The following is a 21,464-nucleotide window of genomic DNA, read 5'->3' as shown; positions in this document are numbered from 1 at the left end:
CTTACAAAATGCTGTTAATTCCAAAGGTCAAGTGCAGCCCTCTCTTTAGCATGTCGCATTTACCAAACCAACCAATACTTATCAGATTTTACATATTTTTTATTCTCTGTTAAAAACAACAACCCAAAATCCATTTTCTTATGAAATAAAAATTTTCTATTTTAATATAACCACAAGTTTGAGATTATTCTCAAGGCAGAGCGATCATTGTGAAAAGTGGATTAGTGAATTAGTGGCCTAACTCTGAACAAATTATTTACATTTTTTTTAAGGAATAAAAATGTTCAACAGTATCCAAAATAGTTGGAATGCAAAGCAAGCTGTGGTGTTCCCTAAGGGAAAAAAAATCAAAAATCCAAAGTTGGGTAACACCTTAATTTGGACCAGCCAAAGTATCACAATCTTTTGAGTTCTCCAGAACTCTTAGTCAGGATGTTATGCAAAGCAGAGGATAGGGAAAAGGGGGTGGGGGACAGCAACAAACAACAAAAATGGTTGTGGCCACTACTTCTGCATTTAGATTCAGTTTTAAGAGAGATTGCAGGCTGGATTGGACTAGGTGCTGCAGACTCAGTCTGTACCCAGGATTTTGGGGAAAGAAGTGATGGCTGACCCCCAATTTTGGAAACAGAAAGTCCAGCAGTTACTCAGTCAGCCTTAACAAAAGACAGAGGTTCCTGACTAGGCAGAGTGCAGCCATAACGAGAAACATGGCTGTCTTCATATTAGCAAAGTTGGAGATTAATTATAGAGAGTGTTCTGGGTAGAAAAATGAGCTAAAGCCTCATTGAGTAGTAGTGAAGGCACACTGAATTCAACAGAAACTAGAGACAAACAAAAGAAAAAGTACCCAGAAGCACTTTCTAAAAGTGAACTTTAAAACTATAACAGTTTGTTCCGTTAAGTTATGCTTTAAAAGGAGCTGAACAAAGTGCAACAATGTGTTGCTTCCATTTTAAAGCACAGCATTTTCTGTGAGTCTCAAAAATATTGGATGATCTTAATATGATTCCTTGATGTAACCTTGGAGGTTTGATTTGCTTGCTTTTGTTACAGCTCTAGAGCCCTAGCGAGCTATTTATAATCATATTTAAACAATTTGGCATCTTCTGGAATGCCATTACTTAATAAATCATTTAGAGTGCCGGACAACTGGCTGAATACTTTTGACTAATTATATTGTTTTGCTTCCCAGATTCTGTACTTTTAAATATCTTGGTTGACTAAAATGCTGTTTTTCTAGTATAAAGGAAACATTATATGCTTAGAGCTGAAAACACAACAATAAGGCTAAATGGATATATCCAGTATGAGTTATACTTTGTCTTAGCATGCAGATGGGATTGTTTATTTAGACCACCTTGCCAGCTGAACGTGTTGGACGCACAGACAGCTGGAATGTGGCGATGTAAGGGTTAGATACTGATAAGTGTTTTGCTTTGCTATAGCAACTGCGAGAGTTGATTGCTGAACACAAGCCTCATATAGATAAGATGAATAAAACCGGACCTCAGCTTCTGGAACTGAGCCCACGAGAAGGTTTTTCAATCCAAGAGAAGTATGTAGCAGCTGATGCCCTTTATAGTCAAATTAAAGAAGATGTCAAAAAGCGAGCTCAGACATTGGACGAAGCCATATCTCAGTCTACCCAGGTAACAATTAGATTCCATCTGCAGGATGTTGTTATCTTAAATCAATAGACTTTAGGTACATAGTGGACTTGCCAAGACACTACGTCACCAAATATGTGAATACTCCCATCATTGCACATAAATTTGCTCTTCCTATCTGTTAAAGAATTAAGGGCATTGTATTTTGGTGAATCAAATCTTCCCCATGTGCCATCAAGTTCCTTGAAGGAAAGGCATAATTAAAAAATGGAAATATTCTTATCCTATTTGGGAACTACAAAATTGTTTTTCCCTGAATAATAAAGCCAGTATCCTACATAATAGTGATTTGTTCATGCATGCACACAATCAAAGAGGCTAATTGGTGTCAAGACAGCCCAGGGTTTCTCCTGGTGTCTTTGTCAAAAATAGCGGTGGTGGGACAGTGACTGACTGTTGGTCAGACTTGGCATGAAGCAACTTGCAACTTTCCAATGTAATGCTACTGCATTATAGTTTTCTGACCCTACCTACCTAGGAGCTAGATGCTTATGTTCATACCATGTCTATTAATCACTGCCACATAATGTTAACAGTAATTAACCAATGCAGTAAGATATTTATTAGATAAAACTTATTAATGATGTGAATTGCTGACATTTTTTAAATGACACAACACATTGTGGCTAAGGATAGGTAAAAGAAAAAATGTGTTATTCCCTCTGTGTTATAAAACTATGTTCAGGAAACTGTTAATACATAGTATTAATACATGGTGATGATGAGACAGATAACAATTGGTCTGTACTGTGAAGTTGCCTAGTTCACTAACAAGCAGATATGATTTGGACACCTTGATTGGGAAGCATAAATTTTGCTTAAACTAAGATCATAAATCTGTTGAGAAAGACAAAAAAAAAGGTCACAAAAATAGTTAAGGATGCTTTAAGCATGTTCATTCAGCTATAACTGGGGTTTTTCTGGTTTGACCCAATTCCTTTTAAATGTTGCTAATAATCTGTCACTCACCCAGTCTTCTCTCCCTCCACCCCATTTGTCTGCATAGTTCCATGACAAGATAGATTCGACCACTGAGAGCCTAGAACGCATTGTTGAACGTTTGAGGCAACCGCCTTCCATCTCAGCTGAGGTTGAGAAGATTAAAGAACAGATCGGTGAAAATAAGAATGTGTCTGTCGACCTTGAAAAACTTCAGCCAGTCTATGAAACCCTCAAGCAGCGTGGGGAGGAGATGATTGCCCGTTCAGAAGGCGCTGATAAGGACATCTCTGCTAAAGGTAGACTTCAGAATTTTACATTTCAAAATAAATGCATGAACAACTTTCCACAAGCACCGTTTAAGAAGCAGAACTTTATATACCTGCCCCTGTATATTTTGCTTCCTAGTGGTTCAGGATAAGTTGGATCAAATGGTCTTTATGTGGGAAGACATCCATACCCTGGCTGAGGAAAGGGAGGCCAAATTGCTTGATGCAATGGAATTAGCAGAGAAGTTCTGGTGTGATCACATGGCTCTCATAGCCACTATTAAGGATACGCAGGATTTTATCAGAGAACTAGAAGGAGCTGGAATTGATCCTTCAGTGGTAAAGCAACAGCAAGAAGCAGCAGAGGTAGGTAAAATGTAACTGTTGGGCTTAGACTACTGTCCTGTTCCCATATATTTCTTAGCAATCATGTATAAGCGTGTTAGTAGTTTGGACTATATTGTTATGCTATGTTTAGTGGAAATTCCTTTACAAATCATCATGGCTGGTTCAGATGTAACAGGAAACCATTGTTTCCAGCTATGTGAATGAGCCACACTGAACCACCTCCTCCTTGTCTCCAGCGCAAGGTTCTCCACAGCTCATTCACATTGTGGGAACTAATTACCCATTATATATGGACAGGACTAGATATAGAGTCCAGCACCATCTGTGTGGATTTATTTTGCTTCTTTAAGAAACAAAAATCCCTGTGTGTAACAAATGCATAGCTACAGGTAATCATGGCCTGCATTTTTTTGCCTTCCTGCACTAGTCAGTAATGCCCTTTTTTCTCTTCAGAGTCTATGCATTGCTGAATGAAAAGACTTGCATGGGGGAAAATGCATTTGAAGTAATAATGAAAGGTGATGGCTGTGTTCTACCTCCAATGTCAAAGGCAGTTTGCCTCTGAATATCAGCTCCTGGGATTCACAAGTGCTGTTGTGCACAGGTCCTGCTTGTGGGTATCTGGTTGACCACTGTGAGAACATGATGCTGGACTAGATAAGCCTTTGGCCTCAACCCAGCAGGACTCTGCGTTCTTTCTGATGACTATTGTGTCCTTATAAGGCATCTAATGATGATTCAAGCATTAGGCCGGATTCAGTTAACCCAGTTTGCTAATGGAAGCCAGCACAAGAACTTCTACTCGCTCAATAGAGATTCACCCCTCTTCTCCCCCTTCACCTCCCAAAAATCTGCTCTGGAGGGTCAGGGGAACCCCCAGAACAGCATGGAAAAGGAGGAAAAGGGAGATAGTTGCATCTGACAAGCAGAAATGCCTTTGCTGGTGGAATATTGGCATAGTGTGATGTTGAATTCCACCCACTGAGTGGGGAAAAATTCATGCATTAATCACCTTTAGAAGACTATCCGTTCTCACCCAGGCCAATCTTCCTCCCAACTTGGTGTTCAAATGACTGCACAAGTTTGGTCTTTTGGTTACGTTTCTGATAGCCACTCCCCTCCCCTCCCCAGTATTGCCTGTTGAAGTGAGAGGACTTTCCTAAGCCACTTGTGATTTGCTGTGGTAGGATGTGTGTGGGATAAAGTGGAAGAGAGGGAATAAAATAATCTCACTGCCATTGGACATGCCTAAAACAGCTCTGGTTTCCAACCTTTATTCACAAAAGTCATAAACATTCATTACAGGGAAATAATAGCAGCCTGGGACCATGTGACATTGAGACATTGCACTTTTATTTGATAATATTCATAAGCAAGACCTACTAATTTGTTTAAAAGGAGGCTAATATTCACCTTATTTTCTTAGCATTATGGTGTCATTTTCCCATACTGTATGGCTACAATGTTAGCCTATTGAATTTGAAAGCTGTTTTTCTAAGCAGGTGGATATGTTGGTCCCTGTAATGTTCTGGATACAGAGGAATTGTTAAGCCCCTGCCACAACAACCATCTGCCCAATGGGTGAAGAAAAGCCTACTCTTAAACTCCCTCCTTCATGTTGTCATCTTCTTTATAAAGCAATATATTTTTAAAATTTAAGGTCAGCTTGATCTTATGCTATGCTAGTTAAACACTCATGGATAGCAAATAATGTTTGCCACTCTGAATGAATCTTAAATAATAAATTTAATATTATGGAAAGTTTAAAATTTTGTTTCTCTTTTTTAGACTATTAAAGAAGAGATAGATGGGTTACAAGAAGACTTAGATGTAGTGGTAAGCCTTGGCTCTGAACTGATAGCAGCATGTGGAGAACCTGACAAACCATTAGTCAACAAGAGCATAGATGAGGTATGAGTCATGTAATTGTTTGGCATTTTATGCCCATATGAAATGGATAGAATAGAATGGTGTTTCTTTTTTTAAATTGATGTATGGTGCCTAATTTAAATACTTGGGAAACAAACAGGGTTCTTTGGGGAGTCAAAAGTAAAATTCACCACACTGGATTCTGGTTTGATTTTGAAACCTTCAAGGCACTTTGCAGAACTGAAATAAACCTATGAAGCTCATAGGTTAACTTGCACTGATAAGTGGAACCATCCACATATGTAACTATGGTATGGTAATAAGCCACCAAAAACTTGGGTGGATGGAATCCTGGTACTTGATAGAGACATATCCACCTAGATTTAGTGATGCTCCTTGCTCTTATTATAGCATTAGGGAAGCTCTTGCATAATTTTTATATTGCAGATAGAGAAACCTTAATCCAATGTCAATCCTAAATTTTAATATATAGGTTATAGACATTACCTTCCAGTTCTTTATTCAACTGAATCTCCATTTAAAATGCAGCTAAATTCTGCTTGGGATGCTTTAAATAAAGCATGGAAAGAACGTGTTGACAAGCTTGAGGAAGCAATGCAAGCGGCTGTTCAGTATCAAGATGGATTGCAGGTAAGGTTATTTTAATCTTTAAAATTTACAAGCATTATCTAATATTATTTTTTTCTTTTTTAAGGGTAACATTTTTAATTAGCCAGAGACCCTGATTTGATTCTGAATTGTTGGTTCAGAACAATTGAAAATGTTGGTTTTCATTTAACCTATAAAGCACTTAATGGTTGCATACTATTGTGACCTCATCTTCATCCTCCTGCAAGTTCTTAGATCGTCAACTTTTGAATTTGCTTGGGAACAGCACCCCAAATTTTTCTATTACTATACCAAGTTTGTATGATGAGGACTTTTCAGGCAAAATGCAAGCCTATGTTCTTCTTTCTGGCAGCACAAGACAACCTGGTTGTTCGGGCTGGCTTTTGGTGGAATTGAGTATTTTAATTTGATGTTATTGGATATTCTGTTGGTTTTACTGATCCTGATTTTATAATAGTGTTGCATTCCCCTAAAACAGAGGTTGGGGGAACCTGTGGTCCTCCAGATGTTGTTGAACTTCAGTTCTCATCAGTGCTAGCCCACACAGCCAACACTCCAGAATTATGAGAACTGTAGTCCCAGCAACACCTGGAGGGCCCCAGGTTCTCCATCTCTCCCCTAAAACACAGGGTGGGGCAGCTAAATTTCTAAATGAACAATTAATAAATATGTATATGAGGGCATGAACCATACAAAGTTAAATGAATGTTATGGGTCATGCAGTGTGCTACATTGGAGATGTGTGATTGGGTCTTCTAGCATATTCTTCTCATAAAAGGGGGGGGTGTGTGTGAGAGAGAGAGAGAGAGAGAGCGCCACAGCACAGGGGGCATTTTTAAAATTAAACCCCGCCCCTTTTTTCTTTCTACCCTGAGCTGCTGTAGAAGGAAAATCATATGGGCACAATACTGACCTATGCATAGGTATTTTTCCTTGTGACTAGTTCAGATGTAGCGACAAATCTTGGTTTGCTGTTATGTGTGCAAACCAGGACAATCATCAAACTCACATGTTTTCCCCTCTTCCATTTCCCTCCCCTTTATGCATTGGAGGAACAAATGTAAAGCTTTAGTTGTGGTTTGTAACAAACGGGTTAGAGCAAATTATCAAATGCTGGTTTGGATGCCTCACGTTCTCAGATTTTGATGGAACAGGAAACCATGGTTTGTTACAAACCGGTAATGAAAGCTTCACATTTATACCACTTCATGTTTGAAGTGGGGGAAAGGAGATGAGGAGCACATGAGACTTGCTGCTGATCATTCACATAATGAAAAACCATGACTTTTTGTTGCATCTGTTCAAGACCTATATGCCAGTTAAATAAGGATGCAGCAGTAGATCAAGAGAACCTCCGCTGAAAGAGTTTGGTCACTATGATACATTTAGCTCAGACAAAATATGCGATGGTGACATTCAAACCAAAGGGGGGGGGGCTAAGCTTTTTTTTGCAAGGTCCTTTTTTAGTTTGGACAGAAGATTCACTTGGTAGATTCTATACATTTTAATTTGCTGGTATGTCATGGTAGTTGACATGAAATTTGTCTCCAATAGAAGCATGTCTATAATTGAATATCTTCACATTTTATGGCTGCTAGCTTCCTAACCATCTATTGATAAGGTTCAGGTTATAGTTCAGGTACACTGGGTGTGTAATAGGAGTGCTAAACTTAGCTGATGATTTTTCAAGCGCATTTTTTAAAAAAGAATTGGTTAAACAGTGCTAAGAACAGAAATGTTAAAAGTAGTTTATCTCAATTTTTAACATCTCTTTTTTTCCCCTCACCACTGTACAATATAAGCATTACATGTCGCTTTTTGATCAACAGATCAATTCTAGAAAGATTACTAATTGCTTATTTCAATAAAGATAGCTTTTCCATATCACAAGGTTTGAAGGTCAATTTTATAGCATTTACCTATGTGATTGTAACTGATCCTATAACTAGGTTTTAATCTGAACATATTCCTATTGATTTGTTGTTGTTGTTAGCATTTATGTACCACCCCATACCTGTGGATCTCAGGACAGTTCACAAAACAAAATCAAAATATAAAACCACAAAATATATAATCAAAATAAAAACAACAACCCAATACCCCCCCAAAGAACCACATTTTAAAAGGGCATAGGATGTTAATTAAATCAACCAAAGGCCTGGTTAAAAAGGAATGTTTCTGCCTGGCACCTAAAATGTGTATAATGAAGGCGCCAGGCAAACCTTCCTGGGGAGAGCATTCCACAGATGTGGTGCCACTGCAGAGAAGGCCTGTTCTCATGTTGCCATCCATAACATCTAATGGTGATTTGATTCTATTCAGTGAGCAACATCCCACATATTCCAAAATTATCATATTTAATGACTGGCCTTGCTAAATTTTATCTGCTCAGCAGATCTTTGGATCATTTGTAAATTGTAAATGAGGTTCCCGTTTCACTGCTTTGGATCACATACATTGCTTGTAAAGACAGAATAACTAACTACCTGTTGGAACAAGGATGAGGTCCCTCAGTCCTGGGTGGGGGAAACCAAAGCAGCCCTCCAGTCCTCTTTGCCTGGCCCTTTGCACTCACCCCAGGCCACCCACCTTCAACTGCACCTGCTTCCCCCAGGTCACAGTCAACCTTACTTTATACCCACTTTGAGTGTTTTTGCCTGGCTGGACTGTGTTCTTGAACTCTGATAGTGCCTCTTAGTAACCTGGATGAGAGTATGGAGTGGAGTGTGTAAGTGTGTGTAGAATCAAGTCTGCTATATGAAGGTAAACTGTAGATTAGTTGCTTTACCCACTTTGCCTCTGGGCTTGCTCACTATTGTGGACTACAGTCTGGAAAAAGGGTTCCCCATCTCTGCATTAGAAACTGCATTGCACGTTGGACCATGGTAAAATGTTAAGAGGCAGGAGAACATCGTAACCTTATGCCCAATTACTTTTTAGACTCTGGTTTTTGTTTTTTGTTTTTTAAAAAGACTGTATTTGACCAGAGGGTCCCAGCAACATGCTTATTTCTATATTTCAGCTTTCATTACTTGGCTTTAATTCCTAACCTAAAAGCCACCAGTTTCTTAGTGTTTATCCTGCATTGTCTCCAGTATGACATTATGTCTGGAAGAAACTTGCAGAAGCAGTGCACACTCCAAAAAGATGTGGATCTTTCCCACCAAATGGAACTAAGCAGGCTAGTTCCTAGATTTTATTGGGGTAGGAGAGGTGCTCTTTGATATATTGACATGCACATGTATGCATGCTCTTAAATGTAATACCTGCTGCCAAGTTGGAGGTGAAGTGTGAACACAACTGCTCAGGCACAGCTGATGCATGATCCCCGGTAGTAGTTCACACCTCATTAACGGGGAGTGAAGTGGCCTTTGCTATCCAGTGTTATGCAATGTCCTTGAATGTTATGAAAATCTGGCTCCCTCTGCTGCATTTTTACCCATCTTGAGTCATAGATATGGCACTGGGAGAGTGTTAGAATATCACTCTTTGGTATCTGAAGAAGTGTGCATGCACACGAAAGCTCATACCAAGAACTGACTTAGTTGGTCTTTAAGGTGCTACTGGAAGGAATTTTTTTTGTTTTGACTATGGCAGACCAACACGGCTACCTATCTGTAACTAGAATATCACCCTCTGAGCTTCCTCTAAAGACCTTCAGATATCTTGAGAATTTTAATAAATGATTTGACTCATACATTGCAGAAGGACAGCCACACTATCTGTTACATCACACTATCTGTTACCTCAAAACCAACAAAGAGATTTGTGGCACTTTAAAGTTCAATACTAGGCATGACCCAATGAAACTTATTCGCAGGTAGGTATTAGAGGATTGCAACAAATACGTGACAATAATTTGGTTGGTTCATAAGACGCCACAAGATTCTCCATTGATGTGCCAATTGTAGGTTTTCTGGGGATTAAAATATTTGGCAACTCTTATATTCAGAAAAGAAGTGCACAAAAAGTTGTCACAGTGGAAAAACCCAGAAGAAAATTCTAAATTCTTTGAACAGGCAACAACTGTTTTGTGGGGGGGGGGGCTTATGTTCCTGACCCCCGTGCGCATCAGTGGAGTGTGCATAAGCCCACTCTGCCCCTTTATGCCTCTGCCCCCCCCCCCTTTGAGGTCATGTCCAGGTTGTGGTGATGCGCATGTTCACAGTTATGCACATATTAGACAAGCATGAAACAGTTGTTGCCTGTAATACAGTTTTATTCAGTAGGAAATACACAGTACTTAGTGGCATTCACAGATCAATTATTATTATGTTGCACCTACTATGAGGCTATGCTATAGCATTGCTTGGACTACTATTTTACCTGATTTTTTTATTCTTATTCAATATGTTTACAGGCCATCTTTGACTGGGTGGATATCGCTGGCAGTAAATTAGCTGCGATGTCACCAGTTGGAACAGACCTAGAAACAGTAAAACAACAGACAGAAGAAATGAAGGTATGAAACAGTAACTTCTTATGAATGTACATCTTTCTGTTAGTGTTAGTGTTCCAAATCGCTTTGCATTCAGTCTGTAACAAAAAGTAAATTATTTTCGTATGGGCATGTTGTTTAAAAATCTACAGCCTTTCTGAGTCTGAAAGTAATATGACATCAGTTTCCTCTCTGAGTTAATTGTGGATTTTTTTCAAGAGCGGTTATTTTTTCATCACTGCATCAATTACTTTTATGACACCCAGCTTCCCTTTTAGAATGTGCACAAGTTCCTGCAAAGCCTGTCATTCTTCATACCATGGATTAGTCCTAAACATTCATAGATCTCTTCATTTCCACCGCAGCCCACTGGACTATAAAGCAAAATCCCCAGCCAACTCTAAAAGCAATATTTGGAATGGAAATATGACTCATTCTTTTCATAATACCTGGATGCTGCTGTGTGCTTTGCACAGGAAGCAGAGATGGTATAGGATATCCTGTTTTAGGGCACAAGATTAGACTGGATGAATCCACTCCAGCCCTGTTATTATTGTATGTGCAAAGCAGGGCTTGAATATGTTGGGAAATTAAACAGGAAATTTAACCGCCAATATTTAAGCCCTGTCTCTCAGCAGGGGTTGAAGACTGAAAATTAGGGTTAAGAAATTACTTCTAAAAATGAAAGCGGGGATTAAGAGATTATCAAAACAGGGCAGAGTGGTGATAGTGATGCATCACCTTGACCCAGGGGTATATAGTAACAGGGGTGAAGGGGAAGCTTCTCTCTCTCTTTTTTTTTTATAAATATATTTTATTAAGGGTTTTCTTGTTTTACAGTGTAAGTATAATGCCTCGTATTTCCCCCCCCCCCCCGTGTAACATTTTTACAAATCCATTTCATTTGTTGAGGCATTAGGGGGAGAAGAAAAAAGAAAAGAAAAAAAAAAGAAAGGAGGGTGGAGGGAAGCTTCTCTCTTATTGAATCAGTGTGTATCTTTGGTAAAAGATGTTAGGCTGGATAAGGAATAGGATTTTGTGAATGGGTCACAGCAGGGAGGCTTCAGGGAGTGTTGGCTGGCCACCCAATGACTTGCAGAGAGTGCTGAGGGCAGAAAGAAGTCATTGATGAAACCTTCTTCCTTGGATCTTCAACAAGCTTCGGGTGTGCAAAGGATTCCCTTCCTCTTCTGTGCCTGGCTCATCTGGTTTTGCATAGCTGCTCTTGGTCTGTGGGTCCCTGTACTTAACAGGTTTAACAGCCTTCTCAATAAGCATGTTTTTAAAGCTCTGAAGAAATGCCTTTTGACAAAAGAGAAAGCATTTGTTAACATCAACCACTGACATTCAAAACTCATGATATAGAGTTTGTCTTTTCCACAACCAAAATTAATATCAGATGAAAAAAATTCTCCGTTGGGTGGTTTTTCTTCCTCCATGCCTTTTGCAAACACTGTAGGGATATTTTGAATAAGGATGTATTATGGACATATCCACATGCCATCTGCCTTGAGCTCCATGCTGCTGTGTGCATTTGGAAACTGGGATATGACCCCTGGAATGGCTGTTGCCATTTCCTCTAAGGCTAGCAACATTCCTCTAGCAACAGAAATCCCATAAGTCATGCAGTTGGTGGGGAAACTAATGTCGCTAAAGCCTTGAGCATATTCTCACATTGGTGATTGGTTGCTGAAGTGTCGTTCTTCCACATCTCTGTATTTATTTATAATCACATCTAATTCAGAAATGTAAAGATGTTAACAAAAGGCATGCCCAGAACTGCGACTCATGTAAAAATACAAGGGGTAGGCTCTTCTGGATTCAGCTAATTTATTTATTACATTGATTAGTTACTCCATAACCACAGGAGTGTCAAACAATTAAAAGAATTTAAAGTATAAATCCAATAAAACATGAAATAACACCACCAAAAATTGTAGAAAACAACAGCCATGTCAGAGCAGACTGGGTCAACAGTCATGGAAATATAACAACGAACAAGAGAAAGCCACAAAATATTGTTGTACAGGTAAAGCTATATTCTAACCCTCAATGAATGCAGACATTAATATCTCTCTGTGTGTGCGTGTGCATTGTCACAGCCAACAAGCTATGTTTCTCACCTCTCTTTCCATTGCCATGCTGCTTACCAAGAGGGGCAGGGTGAATGCAACAAGAGCTCAACGTGGTGCAGGTGTGGGTACAGATGCTCCCACTTCTGTACCCACACCTGTTGCCTTGGCTCTGCTACTGTCCCTCTTGGTAAGCAGCAGCAATGGATGGCATTGGGAAGACAGGAAACAAACACTCAGGTGCAGCAGATGCTACTGCATTCACGTGCACACACGCACACACACAAACTGATTTTTAAATTTGTTTTAAAAGTTCCTGCTTTTGCATGCTGGATGCGTTTTCTTTTCCGGTGCAGGAGTGAAGCGTGCCTTCTGTGTTAATTTGGAGAAAACACATGCCTTGGTTATTGGAAATCCAGGGGCAGAAATATCCGGTGTGACCTATTTGGCAATTTTGAAATAAGGACAGAGCATCCTACTAAGCACTCTTCTCTAGGTGATATTCATTGTTGACTATTGTCTTCCTTGGTTTCCACAGCAATTTAAGAAAGAAGCCTATCAGCAGCAGATTGAAATGGAACGGCTGAACCACCAAGCAGAGCTGTTGTTGAAGAAGGTGACAGAGGAGAGTGATAAGCACACCGTACAAGACCCCTTGTCTGAACTTAAGCTGTTGTGGGAAAGTCTGGAGGATAAAATTGTTAGCCGCCAGGTAAATGGAAACTGAAAGGGTAATATTCTGCCTTATGTTGCCATGAAATGCATGTTCTCTGACACTCGTGCTCTGAAATTTCAATAGCAACAGTTTCTACATGGAAACTCACTTGTGTGTCAAAGTTTATTACGGGACCTAGGGAAGGAGTTCTCAAAACTGGCCTTTTATTCAGGTAATCCATAGCAGGTCGGCATCAAATACTCATATTATTACTTTTTAACAGTTTTTTTATTTATTATTTTCAGTTAACATATTGCATCGTATTTTTAGTGTAGTACAATTTGAATTGATTGGAATGCAAATTGTGCTACAGCAAAATACAATACACTGGAAATAACTTTCTGACAGCAGGAGCTGTTCGACAGTGAAACGGACTCCCTCAGAAGGTGGTGGACTCTCCTTCCTTGGAGGTTTTTAAGCAGAGGTTGGATGGCCCTCTGTCATGGATGCTTTAGCTGAGATTCCTGATTTGCAGGAGGTTGGACTAGATGACCCTCAGGGTCCCTTCCACCTCTATAGCAATAAAAAAGCAATAAAAATATCACTTAAAATCATAAAGCATCTAGCATGTTACATTACAGTTGCTACAACAGACAGAAAAATCATGGAATGGCCCACCAAGACCATCAACATTTTTTAGTGGTCATGGGGGGAAAAGGGGTTTGGAAACCCTGAGCTTAGGGGATTTTCTGCAGTGCTATGGAAATGCAATGCAAACTTTAAATTGAGCTATATTTTAGGGTAGTATGGTCAAAATCTTAAGATCCACAAATTGAGCCACTACAGAAGAGCAATTTGACACAAGGAGACAGCTGCCACACGGAGCAATTTCCAATAAGCTTCCGGGCAGCAGATGTTTCCTGCAAATCAGGCTGTTGTTGTTGTAGCTATGAAGCTAGAAGCTGTACCCCATAGTTATTTTTATTTATTTCTATGGGTTCACCAAAGTGCATTAGCAAAACATATGCTAGTCCCTGCCCCAAGCAGATGGCAGGAGAACATATTCCAGTGTGTTTAGGGTCAGTGGTTTATTGTAAGTTGCTACACCACAATATTACATCAGACATATGAGGTACATGGGGAGAGATGGTTGGGTTTCGATGGTGGAGCTCCATCTTCAAATTCTGACCCAAACACGAAGCTCAGTAGTTGGTGTTGATCAACTCTGTCTCTTTGACTAACTATCCAAGTTCCTTGGATGATAAAATGATGCCTTTTATATCACAGCTCATCCTGGGATGGATTTCTAAAAATAAATAATTGCAAAAGAACTTCAGCTTTGTGTCATCTGCCTAGAATTGTTTGCAGATAATGTTGCTGCATTCAAGCGCATTACATAAAATTTAGATGGCATCTCTTATTCCAGGAGCAGTTGGTGACAAAGGGGAGGGGGCGGCGCTTTGCCTTTGGCATCCTGGGAGTGGGGTCGCTGCTGCTCACCAAGAGGGTGCAGGACAAGGTGGTGGGGAGGTTGAGTGTTGGGTGGACATGTTGGTGGGAGTGCTAGATAGGCTCTGCTGTTCAACCTGCACAGTGTCAAACTGCTGGCTGCCTCACCTCTCAATAGTTGGCAGCGACTCCACTGCCAGGAGGCCAGGTGCATTGTGACGCACCTCCTTGCTGACCACTCTTGCCTTATTGCAATCATTCATTTGAGGTTTGATGCAACTAAGGACATTTTAAGTCGCTTGCGGCCTTAACATAAAGTAATAATTCCATCCATTCCCCCTTTTTTTACAGCATAAGCTGGAAGGCGCTTTGTTGGCTTTGGGGCAGTTCCAACATGCCCTGGATGAGTTGCTCGCATGGCTCACCCATACAGAGGACCTGCTGAATGAACAGAAACCTGTGGGTGGTGACCCCAAGGCTATTGAAATTGAGCTGGCCAAACATCATGTACGTAACTGAGAATTCTGAGATTCACTGTTTTAGATATATCTGGATCCTTTTTATGGCAACATTTGCAAAGAGCATTTTCGTACATCACCAAATCATGATTTCAAAGGATGCAAGCCCAAAGATAAATTTGTATTACAAAACTTAATTGCTAACATACAGATATTGCTGTTTCCTCCCTTTTTTACGTTTCCCAGTCATGGATGGTTCAGAACATCTCATTGGTAAAAACAACAACGTATTCTTGGCAAAGCATCACATACCTGTCGTGGCTTAATAAATGAATTGCAGGTACAGAAAGGGTTCAGCAAACACTCACTCTTAGGTACTTCCTGCTCATTTAAGTCTTCCATGCTAGAGAGTACTTCCTCTTTGATCATCAAAAAATTCAGGAACTTGGCAAGCAGTTGCCATTGTCCTAAAAGAGTGGAGGGGAGAAAAAGTGGCACCTGTTTCTGTAATAGAAGTTTGACTTTTTCAAATTGATGGACATTTATTTAAAACAATGAATAATAAATCTTTTTCCATGTTCGACTTGTAACACAGAAGTGAGAGTGTATTCAAACATAGTTCTCACTTCACTAAATCACATCATACACAGTAAGTTTCCCTTTCCTGCACTATGAAGACCATTACGGTGATATAATTTCATTTCTCTTACCCCAAATCTGAATGTTACACATAGGATCAATCCACTTAATGATTCCTGCAACAAACATCCATTTCTGTTATTTTCATATGGCAAATTCTCTTTATTTGCCCATTGACTTAAATACCTTTTTCTTCAAACTCCCTAAAAATGTTTCTCTTGATTTGGGATGCAAATGTCCATTCTCACAGGGTTCGGCATATAGGAAGATTTGGATAGCTTGGCATAATTTTATGAAGAAATTAGCAGAATGTTACATAACACCCCTGAACCCATATACTTTGAGCCTTGATGCACTCCCCATGCTTTGGCCACTTAGCCATCCTTAGAAGTCCTAAATAGGAGGAGCTACCCATGGGGACAGGCAATTGCACCTCTCTCTTGACTGAACCATAATCCTCAAACTCAGAGCTTTCATTTTTTAAAAATAGCAGGTTTCTATAATGAATAGGATAATAGGAGGAGCATAATAGGAGACGAAATATGTGGACAGTATTCTACTACATGGAGAGAAATTAGGCTGCTCCCCCACCTTCATTGTTGGCTGCCAACCAAGATGGCTTTAAAATAGGATTAGAAAAAAATGCATGGAGAAGAGGCCTATCGATTGCTACTAACCATGAACAATATGCCTGCACAATTGGAGTCATCAGTGCTTCGGAATACCAGTTGCTGGAAAGCACAGGAGATTGGGAGTGTTCTTGTGCTCAAGTCCTGCTTTTGCATTTCCCAGAAGCATTTGGTTGGCCACTGTGAAAACAGGATGCTGGACTAGATGCCCACCCCCCAAAAAAAATAATTCTTGTGAATGCCCATGCCTCCTAGTTAAGTTAATGGGATGCTATCATGTCTGGATTCCCTTTGTATCAACCATTACAGTAATGTTGTAAGAAATACTTTCCTATTAGGAGAGAATAAACAGTTATCATAGTAAAGAAAAACATGATAGTAAAGAAAAATGGTCATAGCTTCTTTTATAAATAGAGCACACTAAAATATGTAATGATTTTTTGGTAGTAAAGATAATGCTGTTAGGTCAGGGATAATTGTAAACTATTAATGATAGTCCCATTCCCTTAGGCAGACTCTGAATCCTGTATGTGCTATTCTTAAATACTGTCCGCAAAGTTTTTTACTGATATTATTATGTTGCCACTTTAGTACAACTGAGTGAAATTAGCGTTTTTAAAATACGGCGAGGCGTGACATGTTTGTAACTGCAGGTGCTGCAAAATGATGTCTTGGCTCACCAGTCCACTGTGGAAACAGTTAAGAAAGCAGGAAATGACCTTATTCAGTCAAGTGCTGTTGAAGAAGCGAGCAATCTGCAAAGCAAGCTGGAACTTCTGAATCAGCGATGGCAAAATGTCTTGGAAAAAACAGAAAAGAGGAAGCTGCAGCTGGACAGTGCTTTGATCCAGGTGTGTATGAGAAACTGAACAAAAGGGAAATAAACTTGCATCAAATTAATATATTTGAGCACATTTCAGCCAATGTTAGGTTCTTTTACAGTCCTACTGATTTCCACAGGAAAATTGGGAACCCAGTTAGTTAGCTCTCTGTCACTGAAATTGTAGGACTCAGAAATGGATAACTTTGGCTGGATTGTGCCCTTGGAGAACTAGCAATAATTTGAAGTATCAAGCTATAGATCATAACTATCACTGAACCTGAGTTTGTGTGCTTAAGTACCCATTTGCACAGCAGTTTTTCTCTGTCTGTGCCTAACTGTACTGTAATTAATATTTGCAGTCATATTTACTGTATGGATTTTAAAAAATGCATTTCCAATTGGAATTATTTGAAATATAAAATATAATTAGCAAACACCCACATCTATATATCTCCAATAAAAGTTTCATACAATTGATGTAATGTTTGTGGGCCTTTCCTTCCTTCCTTCCTTCCTTCCTTCCTTCCTTCCTTCCTTCCTTCCTTCCTTCTTCTTTCTTTCACATTTTACCCTGTTTCATTATACAGACAACAATTTGCAGTTTTTACTCCAGAGGATATCTCTGGTTTAGTAGCATTTCTTTTTAGAGTTTTTTTTTCTTAAGTCTGATTTCATAGGTTCAACATTTACAACCCCTTAGCTGATGTAGCATGTTAGGTTATTGAAATATGTTCTGAAATGCTGTGGTGATGTATCGCTTAGGCCCAAGGTTTCCATGGTGAAGTTGAAGATCTGCAACAATGGCTGACAGAAACGGAGCGTCAGCTTTTGGCATCAAAACCAGTTGGTGGTTTACCAGAGACTGCAAGAGAACAGCTTAATATCCATATGGTAAGGATCTCAATATTGCAGATGGTCCCAATTTGGAAGCTAAACTTTTGTGGCCGTTTGTAGTGAAACATTTGCAAAGTGAAATGCCTGTAAGGTTTAATGAGAACACTCTCTTATTTTTTTGGTAATTTACTAAGTAGCAAAACTGATTGAGCAGTACATGTGTATGTCTGAGCAGTTCTCAGCATTATTTTACGGGGAAGAAAAAGATCTTTAAGGGTATCGTTGATGACTCTGTTACTCAGCTATAAAGTTTAGCTGAGTACTAGAGTCATCAAGAATACCCTTAAAGTCTTTTTCTTCCCTGTAAAATAATGCTGAGTACTGCTCAGACAGTTGAGTTTTTCTTTTTTCCTTTTCTGTATATCCTCTTCTTTAAACCAGATTGTTTTTGAATTTACTTGCAGTCTCAAATTTGAGAGCTTATTCTATTGTTCCTTAGCTTTTGTTAGAACATTTTTTTAAAAGCTAGCCAATGATTGCAGAACATTCTCCATTTATAATTTCCTGCCTCATCAATACAACTCATGTTACCAGTACACAGAGGCAAAGTTACCAGACAGCACAATGGTATTCTTCTTTTCAGTGTCTGAATGAAGTAGTTCAGAGCCAAAACCTCATTAACAGTTGCCTGCCCTCTTCTACTTAGAATATAAGATTAAGTTCTTAACTGCAACTAGGTTCAGATTTAGGTTATCATTCAGTGGTGCTGCAAGCATGTGCAGCATTGCAACCAAGATTTGGAATGTAAAGAAATGGCACTCACGTGTGGGAGAGAGCTTTTCTACTTCCTTTTTTTAATGAAACAGCTTTTAAATAGAACAGCCAGCCCCAGGCAAACAAGGCACACAAAACTGCCTTTCTTTGCACCCCAGCCTTGGTGTATATTTCTCAGAAAAGCTAACTTAGACGATAAGTACATATTTGACAGGGGGACGCAGGTGGCGCTGTGGGTTAAAGCCTCAGCACCTAGGACTTGCTGATCGAAAGGTCGGCGGTTCGAATCCCTGCGACGGGGTGCGCTCCCGCTGCTCGGTCCCAGCGCCTGCCAACCTAGCAGTTCAAAAGCACCTCCGGGTGCAAGTAGATAAATAGGGACCACTTACCAGCGGGAAGGTAAACGGCGTTTCCGTGTGCGGCTCTGGCTCGCCAGATGCAGCTTTGTCACGCTGGCCATGTGACCCGGAAGTGTCTCCGGACAGCGCTGGCCCCTGGCCTCTTAAGTGAGATGGGCGCACAACCCCAGAGTCTGTCAAGACTGGCCCGTACGGGCAGGGGTACCTTTACCTTTACCTTACATATTTGACGGAGGTGCAAAGCGTAGCTGATGGGTTTTTCTGTAAGCAGCTTCACAATCTTCTGTGGTTATGCCTTTGTTTTCGATCAGCTTTGATCACCATGGCCTGGTAAGATGGTTCATTTCACGCAGAAATTTAAGGGCACAGGCCAAAGCTTATGACTGTCACACACACAAGTAGTAAATCAGATTTTACTGGGCTATTTCTTGTGTTCTGAACAGCCCTTGTTTTAGCCTCTCTTTTGAACCTGGAGAGGGGAGGGAGAAGTGGCATATCCATGCCCCTGGAAATACGTTGTGGGCTGCAGACTGTCCAGGTCTGGAAATGCACAGTGGCACCTCCTTTGTTCAACTCACATTAACTCCCCAAAATATAGCTAGCATGTTTAAAGTAATATGTGAAACTTTTAAGGGGGTAACATTTTCGAATAAATGTTTATGCATTAACGATTTGCAATACTTTCCCTCTTTGTTTAGGAACTCTGTGCTGCCTTTGAAGCTAAAGAAGAAACATACAAGTGTCTGATGCAGAAGGGCCTACAGATGCTTGCAAGATGCCTAGAGACTATTGAAACAAATGTTGAGCAGGACATAAATAATCTTAAAGAGAAATGGGAATCGGTGGAAACAAAGCTGAGTGAAAGAAAAGTATGTTGCATATCGAACATGGGGAAATTCTCTGAAATGTGTCTTAATATTAGAATATTGCAAATACAGAATTTTCCTTTTAGCAGGCGCTAGGGATCCATGCAATTAAACCTGTAAATGATGTCACACATCATGATTCATCTGGAAAAGCTGATCAATAAATTACATGGCAGCAGACCAATGTTTGTAAATGAAAACACCCCCTATTGTAGTCTATAGGTCACAGACCTAAGGAATGAATAAATCCTTTCTACCCACCCAGTCCATCATCCTGTCAGCTTGGAACTGATGCTTTAATTTTATTGCTGGCATTTGAACATAGCAGTTCTTAAAAGTTTTAAGTGATGAGGCCTCTCTCATGCCCTCTGGGAGGCGACCTCATATTCCTGGATAAGCATCTTACTCATAGCTATGGTTTTCCATGGGGGTGGACATTCTTTTGTAAAAAAATAAAAAATAAAAAATACTCCAAACATAGATAAACAGTTTACTCTGAGCCAGACTATAAATTACATCTTGAAACAGCTGAAATACAAATGTGTTCATAAGAAACAGAAATGATTAAACAAACAAATGAAGCCATTCTTGGAAAAAGGAGTATTTGCAGTCTCATATAATGTAAATTTAAAGGATTGCTTCAATTGTATTAGATGGCCTGGGCCAGCAAAACCTTTGGGTAGTCAGTACGGTTACATATGATATTGTGGACAAACCATGTTGACACCCAACACATTATATTCTTCAGCTGTGTGAGAAAGGGGCTCAGTTCACATTATATCACTAAACCATTGTTTAGCATTGGGGGATAAGTCACAGCTAGCCTCAGACTAGCCTCTAGACACATCAAAGAAGTGTTTCAGTTAAATGCGTTGTAAATTTAAACAGGGGAAACAGGTAGAGAAAAACGGGACTCCACAGCACCATCTGGTAGACACTGTTATATCACATATACAATCTAGCTGAGTCCTTGTTCACTCCCCTCTCCTCCAGTGCAGCCCCGAGGGGAAGATCGAAAGCTTCCACTTCTGTTTTGGATAAACTACTGTTTAGCACTGCATCTGAACCATAAACTGCATAAACAAGACAGCTTCTTAAACTATGGCTTTTCCCCCCTTCATTTCAGCAAGCCATAGTTAAGATTAAACACATGGGTTTGGATGCTATGAAAGGCTATAGTTAATAAATAAAAATGAAAGCTATTGAATTTCTCCTTCTGACTGTGCCATAGTGGGGAGGACAGGAGCTTAAGACTTACTCTCATAACATCTGAAACAGCAGTAGTCTATATGGTGGAAGAGAGGGGGGGTAGCTTCTGTTCTGCACAAAGACTTGCCAGCCCCAAAGTTGTCTGAACTAGACCTGCATTCGGCAAAAAAGGATAGTCTCCACAGTGCAAATTCCCAACTTTATCTTCCTAATCCTTCATGCAATGCAACTGCATATTATCCCCTTTTCATGCAAGCAGAATCAAAGCTGAAATGATGTTCCTGGATTACTGTCTGAATACTTGTAAGGCTCATCATTTAGCACTGTGGCAGGAATCTGTATGTGGCATTGGATGCTCTTCTGCCTGCTCAGTCCTTGTAGGTTCTTTGTTTTGTCAGTTTCTGCTGAAATATTTTTAGAAATATCTTTCCTTGTATGCCGTTTAAATATTCAGAGCATACCAGTATTAAACTGGGGGGGAGGCAAGAGGACAACAGTGGCCTTTTTCCAAATTACATTCAGACATGATTTGGT

The 21,464-nt window shown here is 39.8% G+C and overlaps 1 protein-coding gene across 43 annotated transcripts in view; it reads left to right on the top strand.

Annotated features, from left to right (window-relative positions):
* LOC310840285 (dystonin-like) overlaps positions 1-21,464 on the top strand; it is a 298,340-nt gene that overhangs the window by 242,187 nt on the left and 34,689 nt on the right. For all 43 annotated transcript variants that reach the window (XM_083729601.1, XM_083729632.1, XM_083729623.1 and 40 more), the window contains 11 exons: positions 1,449-1,652; positions 2,677-2,908; positions 3,018-3,244; positions 5,015-5,137; positions 5,645-5,746; positions 10,086-10,187; positions 12,774-12,947; positions 14,691-14,846; positions 16,719-16,916; positions 17,651-17,779; positions 19,554-19,724. In XM_083729601.1, coding sequence (XP_083585727.1) covers positions 1,449-1,652; positions 2,677-2,908; positions 3,018-3,244; positions 5,015-5,137; positions 5,645-5,746; positions 10,086-10,187; positions 12,774-12,947; positions 14,691-14,846; positions 16,719-16,916; positions 17,651-17,779; positions 19,554-19,724 — 1,818 coding nt within the window. The remainder of the gene's footprint in view (positions 1-1,448; positions 1,653-2,676; positions 2,909-3,017; positions 3,245-5,014; positions 5,138-5,644; positions 5,747-10,085; positions 10,188-12,773; positions 12,948-14,690; positions 14,847-16,718; positions 16,917-17,650; positions 17,780-19,553; positions 19,725-21,464) is intronic.

This window comes from Podarcis gaigeae, assembly GCF_964106915.1.
Source record: "Podarcis gaigeae genome assembly, chromosome: 3".
NCBI classification, from domain to species: Eukaryota; Metazoa; Chordata; class Lepidosauria; order Squamata; family Lacertidae; genus Podarcis; species Podarcis gaigeae.
This window is presented reverse-complemented; position numbering and strand designations above follow the sequence as displayed.